General features: G+C 51.9%; 2 protein-coding genes across 2 annotated transcripts in view; one reads left to right on the top strand and one right to left on the bottom strand.

Moving 5' to 3' along the window:
- Positions 1-7,950, top strand: part of DELE1 (DAP3 binding cell death enhancer 1) — a 19,975-nt gene extending 12,025 nt beyond the window's left edge. The window contains exons 10-13 of the mRNA XM_061353937.1: positions 346-438; positions 3,707-3,863; positions 4,206-4,470; positions 7,819-7,950. Coding sequence (XP_061209921.1) covers positions 346-438; positions 3,707-3,863; positions 4,206-4,462 — 507 coding nt within the window. The 3' untranslated portion in view covers positions 4,463-4,470; positions 7,819-7,950. The remainder of the gene's footprint in view (positions 1-345; positions 439-3,706; positions 3,864-4,205; positions 4,471-7,818) is intronic.
- On the bottom strand, positions 7,344-18,247 carry PCDH12 (protocadherin 12). Its single transcript, XM_061353936.1, has 4 exons — positions 15,175-18,247; positions 14,517-14,611; positions 13,214-13,371; positions 7,344-8,195 (listed from the first exon to the last, which is right to left on the bottom strand). The coding sequence occupies exons 1-4, from the start codon at positions 18,103-18,105 to the stop codon at positions 7,831-7,833; spliced, it is 3,549 nt and encodes a 1,182-aa protein (XP_061209920.1). The 5' UTR covers positions 18,106-18,247; the 3' UTR covers positions 7,344-7,830.

The raw sequence follows: 18,247 nt of genomic DNA, 5'->3' as shown, positions 1-18,247 counted from the left end.
ATCTGCTGTCTCTTAGGGACAGCTCACGAGTAGGAGCTGTTCTTTGGCTCTGACTTCCACAGTACAGTTTGAAACTAGATTCTGGGTCTTAAGGTGTTACTGTGGTGATGTTAACTGCACCTGTAGTGCTGTTCTGTAGATCCAATGTGATTTTTGTGTGTTGACCATGTCAGACTGATTCTTTCTAGGACAGCCCCCTTTTCTCTCCCCAGGCTCTGCAGCAAGCAGAGTACTTGGCACCCTCATCTTGCCACAGTAACCCAGCATTTGAGCAACTTGCAAAATCAGTAAAAGAAAATGAAGGGGGAAATCCTGGCTGATTTTTACCACGTGGCTTTGTTGCAGGCACAGGCTTATCTTGGAGTATTCTACATGAGGGGGCTGCAACCTAAGGAAAAGAGAGGTCTAAAGTACCTGCTGCTGGCGGCGAACAACGGTGTAAGTAATCCCTCTACAAGCTATGATTGTTCTCAGTTTAGGATCACTGCTGCTTACAGATGGCAGATTTGAGGGCTTCTTGGAAATGGGAGCAAGTGTCAAGATCTTACTACGCAGTCTGAAAAGACAGTGTGGAGCCTTGGTGCATCTTGGAGAGGAAGGAAGGAGGCCCTGGGGCACAGACCCTACAAAACATGAATATAGGAGCAGTCTTACTGGGTTGAAGTAGTTCTTACAGCACCAGTGCTTGTATTCATCCAGCATAATTTTAGAGGTTTCCCGTTATGGAGCAGCTACACCCTCTTCAGTCAAATTCTTGCACTACTGTATCATTTTGAGAACTTTGCTGTGTCTATCTCAAATCTGTTTTCAAAATTGGCCCATTATGTCTTGCCTTCTGCAGAGAGGATGTAAAGACTATTGCTGTTTCTTTGCAGGAACCTTTAACATACTTGAGTCTCCATTCAGCCTTCCCTCATTGCTGCAGTTTCTCTTCACGCCTCGTGTTGTCGAGAACCCAGATCATTTTCTTGCATGCGCTTTCCCCTGGTGGCTTATTTTCTTGATGGGCAGTGGCACGGTCTTGGCATAATCCTACTTCTGAACCAGCAGAATGACAGCCCAGGTCTTGCAGCCAGGTTTCTGCATCCCATAGTTCTGTTTCTTTACAGCACTGCAACATCGTTCACTCATTTTCAGCTTGCACTGCATTGTAATAGCTAGGTTTTTCTGAAGAATTGGTCATTTTAACTTCAGTTCCCACAGCTTTTGTGCAATGGAAAATAATGAATAGCTGTTCTTTCTTCTGGCTAATACCTGTGGTTCTGTCGCCCTTTAGGATGTTTTCTCGAAGTCATTTCTTTTGCAGGCTGCACAGTGCTAGTTTAGTTTGTCTCTCCGTGTAGTTAAGCTGTTTCATCGGGCCTGTCAGTCTTTCTATTTTTTCTTTGGTCTTCTTTGACCATTTTAAGATGCTTGGACTAAAGCTGGACTCAGAATGGAGGTATGCCAGGAATCTGACATAATGAGATCCTCTGCTTTATTCTGCATAGCCTTCTGGTGATTCCTAATATTACTGGCCCTTTTGCCTGCCACTGAGCAGTGTTTGGTGGTTTCAGGGAACTGTCACAGTGACTCACAAATTTCTTTCTATAAGCACCACTTGGCATTTGTCAACAGTAAGTTTTCCTCTGCGATTGTGTTGTCCACTCTTAAGTCTTGTGAGATCTTCTCTGATTAATTCTTGGCAGTAAGTTTGAGCACTCTGAGTGACATTACATCACTTGCAAACTTTGCCACATCAGTTTTCACCCACTTTTCAGAATGCACTAGGCCTGACAGCCACAGCAGCTCAGATACCATGATAACAAGATTTAATTCCAAGTCTGCTAAAGATCTTGTAATCTGCATCATTGACTCCTTTCTTCCAGCCTGACCTCAGATGTGGATGCTGCTCAATATAACAATAAGTGGCCTTGTAAGAAAACAGAAATCTAGCAGGTAATTGCAGGTCCCAGGGGTACCCCTCAGTAGGTCAGTGTTTTGGTCACAGCCATGATGGTTCTCAGAACCCAGTCATCTTTCCCTGTCTCTGCTTCCCAATGGATGCTGGCTGCAGATGTACCACAGCCTCATCTTTGGTGACAGGCTTGTGCATCAGCCCCCCACATGTTCTGCTGGGAGCATTGTCCATGGGTACGTTCTTTTCCTGTTACCCTGGAGTAGGAGTTTATGTTTAGTTGGGTAAAAGAACACTGGATATGGGTGAAGCAAGGACAGCACCATTCAGCTATGACTCCAGAAAGGGGAAACAAGCACAAGAAGTCGTGGGTTCAGTGTTTCTCTTTCAGGTTGTTGTTCTCAGAGCTGAGAGCTCTGACAAGTGTTCTTCCAAACACAACAGCGCTTCAGACAGCCGCGTTCTACTTTGCTTACCACTTTTTATCCTCCCTTATTCTACGTGTGCAACCATAGAATATAGAAAAACATACTGAAAAGGGTTGTAGAACTGAGTCTGACCTTCAGATGTCAAAGGATATCACAATCACTCATGCCATGCTAATTTGGGGATCTCTTCTCCTTGTGGTCTCTTCTTAGAGGTGTTCGTCATCCGAGAGACGGCTACTGGAATGCTTCTTATTTCACCCTGTCTCTTGTCACATCTGAAGTGCCAATCCTTCAACGTGTTTATCTCATCTCTGGAGAAGTTTATGGCTGTCATAAGCTGAGACTTGCAACATTTTGCAAAGCACCCACTCACTGAGTTCTCTGCTTGCCTCTACGAGCTCCATCTCAGACAGCAACACTTGCAATATGTTCATTTCTCATGGCTTTATTAAAACTTGCTACTTGCTTTTTTTCCTTCTTTATTTGCAAAGCCTTGCTTAGATCATGTTTCTGGCAGTCACACACTTCAAGTTCTGTTGCTGGCTTTTTGCTGGAAAAGGTCTGTGTGACCATTAGCCCATGCTGCCTTTTCAGTGTCTTCAGGACCATCATCTTGCTTTTATGCTATCTGAGATCCTTTTTCTCCCACTGGGTCTCAAAGATAAAGTGCACAGCCAACGTGTAAACACATTATAGGTTTGGGTTTGGCTTCACTGATGCACTTGCAGTGACATCCTCTACTTTCTAGTTCCTTCTCAGCAGTTACATGTCTTTAGTAGTTTTAGGTGCTTTTTCTCTAGTGCTTATTCGACTTCATTTCTGCTGCTTGAGATTTCTTCTGGAACATAATCAAGTGGGGCTGAGCAAGACAGTAATGCACTATTGTGCACTGCTGACCTGTTGCTACCAAGGGGAATCTTTCAGCCCTTGGCAGCAAGAACCTCTGTGGCATTTGTTATGTTTGTACAAGACTTCAGTGTGAACTGTAGTTGGGCAGTCCACAGGGTGTGCTCAGAGTTTGGGTGTGATCAGGATGTGGGTGCAGTCAAGGCTGCCCATGTCCCCTTAGCTCTGACCCCTGAGACAATCGGGATGCTCTGCAGAGGCAGCTGTTCCTTTGTTCCTGTGACACAGACCTGGATGTGGAAGGGAAATCAGTGAATCCCATTGGAAAAGGATAGGGAGGAGTGGAGTCAAAGAGCTGGTAAGACATTCTGCTTCACTGTGTGCTCAGAGAAGGGACTAAATTACTGAAGATATGGTCTGAGGGATAAAGGAGTAAACTTTAAAGGAGGTGTTAAAGACTCTCTGTTCTCTTTTCATGTGTTGTCATCACTTCTCCATCGTGTGGGGCTGATTGCTGTGCTATCTCTGTGGCTAGGATGCCCAGAGCAGGTACCACGTGGGTGTTTGCTATGAGAAGGGCCTTGGAGTGCAGCAGAACCTGGCGGAAGCAATGAGACACTACCAGCAGTCAGCTGCTGCAGGGAACAGGAGCGCTCAGGAGAGACTTCGAGTGTTACAAGAGGAGGTGGAAGGTACCAGGGGCAGCAGGGGACAAGGGTGTGTGGGACTGCATGGGGAACTGATCCATAAAAGTGGGGCATGTACTGCCAGAGGAAGGGTAGCAGAGAACCATGGCAAAAAGGAGTCCTCTGCTGAAGGGAAGGAAGCAATTTCAGTTCATTCTTCTTGTTACCAGCTATTTCCAAGTTGAGCTGAAGAGGAGCATGCAGGGACATCTAGTATAGGTCATACTTTGCCTAGAAGAGTTGGACTAGGTGATCCTTGAGTTCCCAACCTGATATTCTATGTTTCTACAGAGAAACCATTCCCATAGAATGATGTGTCATTAATATCTCGGTTTAATGTACTTTCAGATGCGCAAACAAAGCATCCATTTTCTTCTGGAATGAGAGCCTCTTCCTCTAGCCCCAGTTTCTGGGCTATTGAGCCTGTGCATGTAGGCCACCACACCACCCAGCCAAGACAATCTGCCCTAACCCTGCCCCACTCATGGAGCGCGGACGGACTCCACATGATGATGCTCAGTGGTGCAGGATGGAGCCGTGCCCTCGGAAACAGGGCAAGGCCACGGGAATTTCAGTGCTTGGAGCCCCACCACTGCTGTTACTAGTTCAGTAGGTAAGTGAAACGAGCAGGCAGAAGGGAAGGCAACCCTTCTTGGTCTGTGTGGAGCTGGAAGCAGGCTAGCAGTGAGTGGAACGAGAAGGCTGTTAATGGAACAGGAGGCAATTTTAAATAACAGGGGTTTGAGAATAAACCTTGTGATATTCTTACTCCATGATGTTGTCTCTCTACCTTCCAATACAAGGACATTTTTTATGCTCTTACACTTCTGTATAAGCTTCACCATCCCACAGTGATGTCATTCCAGTAGCCCTGTGAATATTGCACGTAGTCCCCCAGTGAGGTTTACAAGCCACCATATGGTGTTGCTGGCAGCTAACTTTGTGATGGGCTTGGCCTGCACCCTCTGAGGCAATTTGATCTCACTTCAAGGCTAGCTATTCCCACAGTCTGGGATTCTCTCTGTATTGACATTGTGGCAGTTTAATTTGCTTTCAGACCTGTGCAAGCAAGAGTGAATTATTATTAGGGCACAGGATTTTGTGGGATATGGCTTATGGATCCACCTGTACTGGTGAGCGTACTGGCTGTCCTCAGGCATCCTGCACTGTTCTCAGTGTCCTTTGGTCCCCAGTTCTTATTCCTTCAGCTCTGGCAGCAAGCTGTTCCCACGGGTACACCCGTTTGAGTCACAACAAGCAAGGTTTGCTTCAGAATTTATATTGTGTGTGTTTGCTAAGCACGCCAGCTCATTTTCACTGGAGTGGATAAGGGATGCTCCCAGCAGGCAGCCACCACTGTCAGGCAGACAGTGGCAAGCAGCTGGTATGGTAATTCCTTCCACTGGGGCAGCTGAATCTGGAAAAAGACATTTGTCCACACCAGTTTAAACTGGTTCAAGGGCATCTGTACAAACTGTCCAGCTTCCTGTAGCCACGGTGCTCTGGTGCTTTGTGTAGATCAGGCTGTGAAAAACAAAGGCAATGGCCCCATCCTGAACTTGCTGTGGTCTCCATTCAGCAAAGGGAGTGGCACAGGCAGAGCTCAACACATCTGATTGTTCTTCTAGTCTGGTCTCTCTTTCTGCTCAGACCAAACTTTCTTAGACCATTTCCTTTATCAAGCAGGATACAATTAGCAGGAAATTCCTCGGGTGGATTTCCTATTCTGTGATAATCCACAGCATGCTTACGCATTGGTCAGGACAGGGTAAGGGTTGTGTAGGGGGTTGAAAATAGTTTGCAGAATCAGGAAATTGAACTGGGAGAGAGGAATTTGTCTCCTTTTTAGCCTGCTTATTATAGTGTATTTTTGTGTAAAGATTGTCCTTTAATAGGCACATCAAAGTAAATTTCCAGAGGAAGATGTGAGGTTGTGCAGTGTGTTTGTCCTCTGTGTGTGTTCCCAAGATGCAGAGGAATCCCACAGGGCTCCAGCTCCTCACAGTCACAGATCTGCCTCCCTTGTGGTTTGCACAGCTGCCTCTCAGTTAGAATTTGGCTCACTGTCATTGTTTTGGTGCAGTGTTTTGTTTGTGAAACAGAACAGCAAGGTACTTCTGCTAGCAGCGCAGCAGCATAAGCAGGCTGGGGCGAACCCATCAGTGTAGTTTATTGACAAAGATGGGGTGATCTGTAAATCACTTTGGAGTCTCTAAATACAACAGTGGGTATTTGGGATATTAAAAGAGTTTACCTGGGGAAATCTTACTCTGTTGCTTTTGTTGTTTGGTCCCAAGAGCAACAGGAAAGGATAACTTTCCCATTTCCTCTTCTTTAAATTATCTGTATGGTTTTCTGCTGCTGTGGCTCACGTGTGTCCACACTAAAAGAAGGGGACTGTCCCCTCTAGCTGCATGGAAAGAAACACAGATAGGACACTTGAGATGCTCCAGGATCACATCTGTTGGGTCATGCTTCCTATTATTTTTTAATTTAACAGTAAAACAAAAGCTAAAAATACCACCCAAAGACACCTGATGTAGCAGCCCTGCCATGAGCAGATCAGCTTTGGATAAGCCTGTGTTGTGAACTGCAGCATCTGTGGAGAAGCCAGGGCAGTATTTTTGATGTAGAGCCGGTGAAGGAAGCAAGCAGTGTGTATAAAGCACTGCTGGCCCTGCACTGTGGTGGAGGAAAGCTCTTCTCAGCCTCCCTTTTGTAGTCACTCTGCAAGCAATGCTGTTGTGTGCTGCTGCCATGGCTTACCCTCAGTGTTGTAGCTTGACTCTCCTCTCACTGGTACAGCTGCTTTGCCAGCACACCCCAGGTGTATTCTGATGGTTTGTATCCTAGTTGGAAGGCACAGACTGTGGTACAGAAGAGAGTGCCATGTGTGCGTGATCCAGAAGCACTTACCTGCCATCCATGCACTGCTGTGTAAGCCTGCAGATGCACTCCAGATGCTTGTGTTGTCTTTCCAACCTCTGCAAGTACAAATCCCCATGGTTAACAAGACCTGCGTGCTCCTTCTGTTTTTACTAATACCTGTACCTTAGTTTTCCTACGCATTCTATTAGCATAAAACTGTCTTATAGCTCACATACACACAGATCAAAGTGAAAACCTGTAGTATGGTTAGAACTTGTGACTTGACTATTCCAAAAGAGTGTTTTCACACTTCTGTTTTCCCAGGTTCCCTTTGGCAGGCTCCAGTCTGCTTCTGGGCAAGGACTTTGCTCCAAAATCCAATGGCCTCAAAAGAGAGCATGGAGAAGGAAGCTGTAGGCACCTTGTGCAGCCACAGGAGAGATGCCAGTGCTGATTTTGGGGCATTTTACAGAACGCCAAGTTCACACTTGTAGAACCACAAAAGCTGAAAACATCAGTGGGAGACAAGAGGCAGATCTCCTCTTTGTGAGATGCCATTGCAGGCTTTCTGCAGATACATCATCATGTCAGATACACTGCACCTCGCTCCAGAGATGGTAGTGTTTAAAAACCAACAATTTTATTTAAATAAGAACTGAGATCCTGGAGCCCAGCTCTGCAGTGTGCTGCAGAGACCAGGACTGCAATATTTGATCGTCCATGGTGCACAGTCTGTGATCACATGGATGTAGCTGACTGGGTTGTGCTTGTGGTTAAACTAACAAGCCCATCCCCTCAGTCAGCCTGCCCTGGGAGGAAAGGGCCTTCTTGCTGTTGTGTGACTTAAGTGTGATGTTAAGTAAGGTGTAAGATGAGGATGAAAGGGGAGGAAAGCGGGAAATGCCAGAATGGGCAGGTAGAAGGGAACTAAACAAGGTGAAATCAGTTGTAGAGAAATTCGATGGGGTGAAGCAAAGGAAGAAATATGCCTGTTGTGATCAATGTAGACACAGGAAATACAGTGACACGGTCAAAGCCCACATGTACACCTCAGATGCAGAAAGAAGTCTGACTCTTTATCTCCTTATCACAGCCACCAAGCTGCCTACAGAACAGGAGCATCATCTTCCAGTCCAAGGCTCTTCCCACGTGCCGACAGCTGCCGCAGAAGCCCTGAGCCTGTTTCATTGTGGACTTGGACCTTCTGGGACAAAATCATTTCAAAGAGGGTGCTCATTTCTGAAAGGAAGGTGCTGGCCAGCCTTGTCCCAGCAGCACTTGAGTCAGCCCCAGCACCTTTGCCAAAGGTCTCAAAGGTCCTTGGTTTCTCCTGCCTTGCAGCTTCCTCATCCTGAGGTGAATGCAGAGAGTCTGGGGAGAAGACGTTGTCCTTGTAACTGCTGGTGAGTGGCAAGGAGAGCCGAGCCACCCATGCTGGGTCAGCAGCCGTCAGCCTCTTGAGGGCCAGCTCTGCAGGGAATAAGAACAAGAACTGGTGAGATGTGGAGCAGAGGAGACCATGGGAGAAAAAGGGTGGGAATAATAATGCAAAATAAGGAGACTTCCTGAAATCAGCTGTGGGAAGACTGATTGTGAACAAGTCTAGAGATAAGCTACCAGCAGCATCATTCAAACCAGCAGCTGAAAAATCCCAAACCAACCAGAACTGATTTCTATCTACTGGATTTTTGTTTTGTTTTTTAAGTATAATAACCATTAGAATTACTTTGCTGTCTCATTTGTTGCAGCCTCAAGTGACACTTCACTAAATGGTTAGCAGAGTGAGGGTTAGGACTGGCTAAAGGGGAGACAACAATGGAAAGCTTTCAAGGGGAAGGTGTTGGCCAGAGAGAAGGTCAATTGTGGACTTCCCTGAAGGGCCACTCTAGGGTGGGAATTTGCTGCTAAGCAGGCATGCTGAGACTGAAAAGAAATGGGTTATTGTGAAAAAAGTAACAGAAGTAGAATGAAATTCTGGATTATAAAATGCACAGCTGGATGGTTGAAGACTAAGAACAGAAAACTGAGCTATAAAGTTGTCGTTCATCAATTGGAAACAGATGAGGAGCAGTGGGAGCTGGCGTGGGTGGTGGCTGCAGGCTCATGAGTGTACCAGTAATGTGATTCTGCCCCAAAATCATAGTGTGTTGGTCAAGGTATTCCCAGTTGACATGAAGACACAGCCCTAGTATTGTTAATAGGTCTGGCAAGACCTGGTTAGGAGTATTACATAGAAATCTGATTATCCATCCTTAGGAGGGAGGATCTGCAATGATAGAAGCATAAAGCAAATTGTTGAGATGAAAACAGGAATGAGCCCAGGCTTACGTGATTGAGACCACAAGAGGTAGGGGTTGCTTAGCCTAAGGAAGCAGAAACTCACCAGGGACCTGACTGCAACCTATCAGTATTTTGAGGCATTAAGCACCAACAAAGGAAATCTCTATGCTTAAAATAGTGTTGGCAAAAGAAGAAGTGATTATTACTGTCCATTAATAAACATATACTGGGAAATTAAAGGAAGGACCCCATAGCAGGGTGAGCCTGGAATAGCTTCCCCATCAGACAGCAGGGAAGGAAATGGGGGTTCTTGTTTTTAAGGTAGAGCTTTGCAGTTGGTAAACAAGACTCTGTGATGCAGTGCACAGATGCTGCCTTCCAGCCCCACACTGCTGCATATCCAACGTGTAACCTGGAACCCTGGGAGGTTTGAAGTGACCTCCAGGCTTGTGAGACAGAGTCAAAGAGCAGCAAAACAGGGCATTGGTGTCTGTTCACAAAGCACAGCAGTCCCAATCAGATGGTGTCATGATAATAATTACGTGGCTCTTGACTTACAAAGTGACCCCTGAAACGAGGGGCCCCATCCTGATGCCCTTATCGGGCTGCTTCCAGAAGATAATCAATACCCTCCAGAGCCTGGGACGTGTGGTCCTCAGTCCGGGTCTACTCAATCACTGAGACAAGTCTCCTTCCTCAGCCAGCTAAGTCATTAGTCTCTTTTTCTCTGGAAAACAGCCGTGTACTGGGGCAGGATGGGGGTGAGAGCTGGGATTCAAACCCAGGAAGGAGAGATGCATTGCTTAGATTGTGTTTCAGCTGAAGGCACAAAGTTCTTTTGTGTTGCTTAACTCCAGGATTTCTTTCCACAATCTCACTGTTTTCTTTCAGTCGCGGTGACTGTTCTGTAGGAGATTTCCCAAGCTGAATTCCCATGGTTTTCCTCTAAAATATCCTCAGTTCTCTCAGTCTGCAAGAAGCCACTGAGTTTCTGGAATATTTTGGTGCAGGGCACAGCAGTAGACTGCTCACTGCGGGAAGAGTCAGGACTCACAGTCCTGTGGCCATGAAACCTTGGCATTAGGTATGTTAAGACCAATAACTTTACTGCCTTACTTTAATGGTGTTTTGTGAGCAGGGGTTGTTTTTATAATCAATAAAGTTCTCTCACTCATCTGCTGCTGTGAACGCTGTTTCACTGGTAGGGGATAGGCGGTAATGGTACTGAGTGCTGAGAGTTCACCCCACAGCATGATGCTTTGCAGCATAAACAAGCCAAGAGCTGGCTGGGACAGATGACTCGTGCAGTTCCCCCCATTGAGAACAGCACAAAGGCCCAGACAGCCTCAGCCAGCTGCTCTGGTCCTCCAGAGCACAAGCAATGCTTCCTTCCTCCCTCTCTCAGGATGCAAGTCCACTGCTCTGTTTATGTTTGGGAGAGGAGGAAGGAATCCAGCAGCTCCGTCGGCTGCGCTCTGTTGCCTTTTTGGGAACATCTGGGCTCATGGTTAAGGTTCTTCACCACTGACCCAGGGCTTCTGTCATGTCCAGCACTACTGCACGGGCAGGAAGCCACAGGGCACAGCCTCAGCACTGGTGGTCAGTGACATTCCAGTCATTTGGTGAAAAGGTTCTTTTTCTATCAAATCCAAAAAGCATGGGAGGTGCCATCTCATGGATATGCCTCCCTGGAGCACAGATTTGGTGGGATGCTACGTGGCTGGGCAGGACTGGATCTGTCCAGATCTGCTGAGCAGATCACCAGTTCCTTTACTGGGACTGATGCATGTCAATACACCCATGGTGGGGATGGAGCAGGGCAGCTGCAGGACCTTTAAATCCGAGGAAGCTCATAGCTCTTATTTGACCCAGCCATTCCTTCCTTTGCTCCTTGTTAGAATAAAAGAGCAGGAAGGCCAACAGAGAGCAGCAGTGTGGTTCTGCCATGCAAGAGCACAGAAAATGCCCAGCTCTGGCATCAAAACAACCACAGCAGCAGTGCTCAATGAGCTCCTCTTGCTGTGGAGGAGCACAGAGGCTCCACAATGCAATTCCTGCTACAGGACATGAGTCAGCCCAACCCCTTCAAATTGAAATGCCAGTGGAAGAGATTTTTAGAACAAATCAATAAAAGGAACATGCAGAAAATGCCAGGCCCAGATGGGATTCACCCCGGAGTGCCAGAGGAACTCAGATATGAAATTGCTTGCTTTATTAGCTGCTGTTGGTTAACTACTGCTTTGGATGAACACGGGATCAGAGGAAGGGAAGGTAGAAACTGTGACAGGAGCTTTTAAGCGCGTGAAGGTGAATGTGGTGCAGGCAGAACCACAGCAATTGTTACATGCGAGGCTCGGCAGAGAGCCGAGTGCTCTTCAGACCAGAGCTGAAGTGACATTCGCAAGGTGGGGAAGCTGCAGATCTGTTGGCATCTTTGGAAGAGCTGGATGAAGAGTCCTGGCTGACAGAGGACACCTGAGCTTGCAGCAGCCAGGCTCAAAGGGACCTGAGCTGTCTCTGTGTTAACAGCCAGCTTCTGTTAGACTAATACGTGTTCAAAGCAAGGGTAGGAATAAATCTTTCCCTCAAAGGGAGGTCATTAGGAGAGTCCCAGAGTATCCATTCAACAGTGATGAATGTGGAGAAGTGGATGGCGGTGGTGTTGAGGCCACTGGAACACCCAATGCCACTGGGAACAGCCAACGTCGTGCAAGCAGAGGGCTGCTGAAGGACCTAATAGAACTGAGTGCCATAGCAAAAAGTGGCTGGTGGGTTTCTGTGTCACCAGCTATTGGATTATTGCCACGAGAACAGCACACTGTGTGTTGATGACTCTCCCACCACGCAGAAGAGGGATTTGGGAGTTACCGTGAACAGTTTGGTAACAACGTGGGGCTCAAGCAGGATAGGAATGAAGCAGAAACAAGAAGACCTCCTTATACCACCAGTGTAGATGTATCCTGAACATTGTGCTCAGTTCTGGTCACCACAGCTCAATAAAGATACACTAAAATTAGTAACAGGCCAGTCACAGGAGGCAAGCCTGGAGGGAAACAGGAGCCTGATGGGGCCCAAAGGGCACGTAACAGCTTGAGGGGCTTGACAAGGGCAGCTTCACCTTTCTCACTCTGCATGGACCAGCAGACCAGGAAACAAAGGGGCTCAGGTGAGTGCGGGAAGCAATTCACATGATGCATAAGCTGCACTTCACCCCCTTGCAACAGAGGTCAGCCTCACAAATCAGCTGGAAAGGAGCTCATAGAATCATAGAATGGTTTGGTTTGGAAAGGACCTTAAGACCATCCAGTTCCAACCCCCCTGCCATAGGCAGGGACACCTCCCACTAACCCATGGCACCCAAGGCTCTGTCCAACCTGGCCTTGAACACTGCCAGGGATGGAGCATTCACAACCTCCCTGAGCAACCCATTCCAGTGCCTCACCACCATAACAGGAAAGAACTTCTTCCTTATATCCAATCTAAACTTCCCCTGTTTAAGTTTTAACCCATTACCCCTTGTCCTACCACTACAGTCCCTAATGAAGAGTCCATCCCCAGCATCCCTATCCATGACACATGCACAGAAGAAAAGACCTACCAAGAGGGATTAAACTCATGAAACCCAAGGCGAAGCTCAGCAAGTGCCTTTGCTATAAATTACCTGGTACCAAAAGCATAAGATGGTTCATAGAATCCCATCCTGGTTTGTGTTGGAAGGGAGCTTAAAGCCCATCCAGCTCCAACCCCTGCCACGGGCAGGGACCCCTTCCACTGGAGCAGCTTGCTCCAAGCCCCTGTGTCCAACCTGGCCTTGAACACTGCCAGGGATGGGGCAGCCACAGCTTCTCTGGGCACCCTGTGCCAGCGCCTCAGCACCCTCACAGGGAAGAGCTTCTGCCTAAGAGCTCAGCTCAGTCTCCCCTCTGGCAGGTTCAAGCCATTCCCCTTGGCCTGTCCCTACAGGCCCTGATGCAGAGCCCCTCTCCCCCATCCTTGCAGCCCCCTTCAGACACCGGAAGCTGCTCTGAGGTCTCCACGCAGCTTCTCTTCTCCCCGCTGAGCAGCCCCATTGCTCTCACAGTGCCCTGAGCCCCCGCGCTGCCGAAGCCACCCCCGGAGCTGCGCTGTCCCCCGGCTCGCCGCAGCCGGTTCCGCCTCCTGCATGGTCCGGGTGCGCTCCCGAGCAGCCCCCCCCAGCGCCTCCTCACCCGCCTGCGGCTCCAGCAGCGTCTCCAGCTCCTCTCCCACCAGCTGCGGCACCGACAGCTCGAAGCCGCTCTCGGAGTCGCGGTCCTCGGCCTCGGCCTCGCTCTCTCCGTGCCCGCTGTCCTTGGTGCTCAGGCAGTCAGCGTCCGGCCCCGCCGCCCTGCAGGGACACAGCCCCCGTCACTGCCCAGCCCCAGCACTGCCCATGGGGCTCCTCTGGACGTGGTTGTCTTCATCCCCCGTGAAGCCACCCAGAGGTGGGGTGAGGGCATCCTCCCCGAGCATCGTTCACGTAGAAGGAACGATAATCTCAGTCCCCACCAGTCAATGAGTTTGGGGGCTGTTTGGTTTGGGGTTATGGGCTTTCTAAAGAAACAAACACATGAGCAAAAGCACTGGGGTCAGGGTCCTGGGTGGGTGCTGGGTGCTTCACATCTTGTCCCAGAGGGGTTTTATCCTTCTGCAGGCATATCCTGAGCAAACAGGGAGATGCCGGCTCTTCCCTGTGAGCGCAGAGGAGCTCCAGGTGAGGAGCATCACAGCCCAGCCCCAGCAGCCCCAGAGCTCAGTGCAGCTCTTCCTCCCTCTTCCTCCCTCTTCATCCTCAGCAGATGGAGGTGGTGATGAGAAGGGTGGAAAAGCTGTGTCTGCCCGTGTGCTGGACAGGGGGACATGGCAAGTCAGTGATACAGCCCTGGCATGTGCTCAAGAGCATTCACCCAGAGACATCAACAGCGTAATTTAATGGGAATGCCATAGTTTGTCTTTGGGAACAACTTCAGCATACATCTGGGATATGTCAGTCCTTCCCATCGCTACTGAGAGTGTCTCCCTCAATTACCTTCTGGCCTTGAGATAGATGTCCTGAACTCATGTCAACAGGCAACAGCATATCTAAGAAAGTACCCAAAGCAATGATAAAACTCATGTTTATGGTGATGCCTTCAATGATGCGCTCATGAGTTCACCTTTCCATCATGCTTGAACACATCAGTGCTGCCCTAGCAAGGATGGGTCTATGGTTTGTGACCATGGAGGTGCTCAGGTGAGTAAGGAAGAAGCTGCCAAAGGTGCCCCAGGAAGGAGGCAAAGAGCAGCCCTGGGTACCAACAGGGAGCCAGGACCAGAGGAGCACGTTCATCCCCTGAAGGAAGACCCCAGGCTCTGGTCAGCAAACCCAGGGTGAGGTTTTGCCCTGTGTATCTGCTGCCCTGGGGGCTGTTGGGACCAGCAGGGCTGAAGCAGATGCAGCAGAGACACAGGGTAGCGGGGCACGGATACGGGAAGGGCTGAGCGCAGCCTTACCTGCTGCCGCTCTTGGCCGTGTACTTGTTTCCGCGGTGGTTGGTTTTGGGCTGGAACTGGCCCTGGTGCAGCAGAGACAGCAGCTGGGAGATTTGCTGCAAGGCAGGAAAAGGCTGTTGGTGGCCGCTCAAGCTGCTTCCTGCCAGGACATCCCCCCCCAGCCTTTTTATAGCGTTTCCTCCTCCTGCAGATGGTTCCGCATCCCCACGCAGGCACAAACAAGGGGCCGGGCAGCCCACCTGGTCCCCCCACGCCGCCCAGCCCTGCCCTGCCCTGCCCTGCCCTGGGGAGGTGGGTGAGTGAGTCCCCTTCTCCCCATCGCAGCACCCAGGGGAGGTGTGGGGAGACCCTGCCCGTGGTGGGGAGCCCGCTCACCTGCCCAGCCCCACTGCCGGGATGGGAGACCAACCAAAGACCATCAGGTTGCATGTTCCATGCCCCATCCCAGGCAGTGTTCAAGGCCAGGTTGGACACAGGGGCTTGGAGCAAGCTGCTTTAGTGGAAGGGGTCCCTGCCCATGGCAGGGGTTGGAGATGGATGAGCTTTAAGGCTCCCTTCCAACCCAAACCAGGCTGGGATTCTGTGTTCCCACCACCCCAGACCTGGGCAAGGAAGGATTTGGGATGTGGAGGGGATCAGCACATGGGGCAGCTCCTACCTGCACCGGGGGTGACTCCATCGCGAACTCCCCGTTGGGGCTCTGCTCTGCCAGTGCCACCAGCGACAACCGGACCAGGCTCCTGAGGATGTGCTGGTGGGGCTGGGGCTGCCCAGGGGCTCCAGCACCCATGGGCTCGCTGGGTGGCAACGGGGGCTCCCCCAAAGGCCCCTGCAGTGGCTTCACCAAGCTCTTGCTGTGCAGAGGTGCCTCCTCTTTCACCGCGTTCTTCTGCCGGTGGGGCTGGCAGGGCCGGCGCTGCAGGATGGGCAGGTCGAAGCCCTCCTGCTGCTCATCCAGGTCCTTTTGGGCCCTCTGATTCCTCAGCGTCCTGTACAGAGTGGGGGTGAGGTGGAGGGGAGCCCCCTGCTCCGGGGAGCCTGTGCCAGGCAGATCCTCCTGGCAGGGCCGGGGGGGCTCAGCATCCTGGGGCCGGCCCCGGAGCAGGGGGACGAGGTGGATGTCTGCCTTCTGGATCTGCCTGTGCGGCTTCTTGAGGTGCTGCTGCCTGCGGGCATCCTCCGCCTCCCTGCAGTTGTAGGCCATGCCGTCCTTCTTCTCCTTCTTACGCAAAGACAGGGTCAAAGCCAGAAGGAGAAGGCACCCCCCCAGGAGAGCGGCCATGCAGGTCACCACCACCACGGGCGGGCTCCACCACGCGGGATCCTGCGCTGAGATCTTGGAGAAGGCTCCGTGACTCCGGAAAACCAAGCGGAGCCGGGCCAGGGTGTGCAGGGGAACGTCCCCCCCGTCGCTCACCCGCACCAGCAGCTCCCGCTCGCTGCCCGCAAGGCTGCTGGCGTTGCTGGTGTTGAGGAAGAGCTGCCCCAGGAGAGGGTCCAGGATGAAGAGCCCCACGTCTTCCCCCCCCACCAGCTCATACCGGAGAGCCCCGTTGGTGCCCGAGTCCACATCCTTGGCCACGATGGTGAAGAGGAAGGGAGGGCCAGCACACGACACCAGCGTTGCATTGGTCACCGCTGCAGTCCCTTGGGTGCTCCCATTCCCGGGCACCACCCAGAGGCACCCTGTGTCCGCACTCACCAGCACGGAGAGCGTGGCTGTGCCTCCCACCAGCGCTGGTGCGGTGATGATGGGCGCATTGTCATTCCTGTCAAGCACAGCCAGCCTGATGGAGGTGCTGGATGCCAGCCTGGGGTGACCACCATCCTCTGCGGTCACCAGGAACTCCAGGCCCCTCATCTGCTCGTAATCAAAAGCCTGGAGGGCAAAAACATCCCCAGTGGTGGGGTCAACTGAGACCAGACTGGAGGCGGAGGAGTCCGAGATGCTGTAGGTGATTTTCCCATTGAAACCGAGGTCAGGGTCGGTGGCACGGACAGTGAGCAGCAAGGTGGGTGCTTCACTGTTCTCAGCAACAGCAGCCTCATAGGTGGCCTTGTCGAAGGAGGGAGCGTTGTCGTTGACGTCGCTGATGCAGATAGTGAGGTGCTTCAGCACGGCCAAGGAGAGCTCACCCTGGTCTCGCACCACCAGTGTCAGGTTGTACTCGGCACGCAGCTCCCTGTCCAGCGTGGCGTTGGTCATCAGCACGTAGCTGTGGCTGTTGGTCCTCTTCAGCCTGAAGTGCTCGTACCCCTGACTGAGGGAGCATTGCACTTGCCCGTTGCTCCCCGAATCGGGGTCACTGGCTGTCACCAGAGCCACGAAGCTGTCCTTGGGGAGGGCTTCAGAGAGCACGGGCACCCGAGCAGCCCAGGTGACGTGGACATCGGGAGCGTTGTCGTTGACATCCAGCACTTTGACCAGGACCTTGCAGTGGGCTGGGATGGGGTTGGCACCCAGGTCCCGGGCTTGCACATCCAGTTCATAGGCCTGGGTTTCCTCATAGTCCAGCGGGTGCCTCAGGATGATGCTGCCAGTGCGGGCATCAATGCTGAAGGCGCTGAGCACCTCCGGGGGTGCGTGCTTGCTCAGGCTGTACTCGATCTCCCCATTGGGACCCTGGTCAGGGTCGGTGGCTGTGACTGTCACAAGGAGGGTCCCGGGCAGAGCATCCTCCCGAACCTCCACCGTCAAAGAGCTCTCTGCAAAGACGGGGCTGTTATCGTTGGAGTCAAGGACAATGACTTTGATTAAAGCGGTACCTGATTTTGGTGGCTCCCCATGATCAGCAGCTGTCAGCACGAGGTCGAAGGAAGAGTGCAGCTCCCGGTCCACCTCTTTGACCACAACAAGCTCCGCGTGCCTTGTCCCATCGGAGCTGGAGACAACCTCCAGGGCAAAGTGCTCGCTGGGGGACAGGGTGTAGGAGCAGCGGGCGTTGGGGCCAGCATCGGCATCCAGAGCTCGATCCAGCGGGATCCGCGTCCGCAGGGATGCGCTCTCCGACATCTCCAGCTCCAGCTGGGGCGTGGGGAACCGCGGCGCGTTGTCGTTGATGTCCAGCACTTGAACCTCCACGTGGACCAGCGCCAGGTTCCGGGCGGCCAGGACGTCGAACGAGACCCAGCAGGGATCGCTGTGCCGGCACAGCAGCTCCCTGTCCACCCGCCCGGCCGTGCTGAGCACCCCATCCCCGCTCCCCACGAGCAGCGGGAAGCCCCCGGGGGTCTCCATCAGCTGGAAGGTGTCCGCTGCATCGCCGCTCTCACCCCCCTCAAAGTGCTCGGCCAGCGCCCCTATCACGGTCCCCGGCGGCACCTCTTCGAACACCCGGTACTGCACCGTGAACGTGGCCACCTCCTGGGCATCGGCGCAGAGGAACAGGTACCACCAGAGCGCCGGGAGCTGCAGAGCGCAGCGGCTCAGCAGGAGCACGCTGCTGGCCAAGCGGCACATCGCCGAGGGCTGCCCCGCCGCCCGCCGCATTCCCCGGCCGGCCTTAGGGCGACCGCGAGTGCTCAGCATCCTCTCCCATCGCCGCGTCCCGCAGGCGCCAGCCGCCGGTTGGGAAGGAGGAGAAGTCATGAGCGAGCCCGGCGGTTGTCCCCCTCCCCGCCATCACCGGGGACAGCCGAGGGGCTCCCCGGGCTGAACGGCTCAGCCCGGAGCAGAGGGACCAGCGCTGCTGCTGCTGCAGCTCCAGCCCGGAGCAGCGTCCGGCCGGGCC

Source organism: Neopsephotus bourkii, unplaced genomic scaffold, assembly GCF_033783945.1.
Source record: "Neopsephotus bourkii isolate Nb327-2 ecotype Australia unplaced genomic scaffold, CSIRO-AGI_Nbou_v1 NB_716, whole genome shotgun sequence".
In the NCBI taxonomy this organism is placed as follows: Eukaryota; Metazoa; Chordata; class Aves; order Psittaciformes; family Psittacidae; genus Neopsephotus; species Neopsephotus bourkii.
Note: the sequence above shows the minus strand (reverse complement) of the source record. Positions and strands in the feature narration are given on the sequence as shown.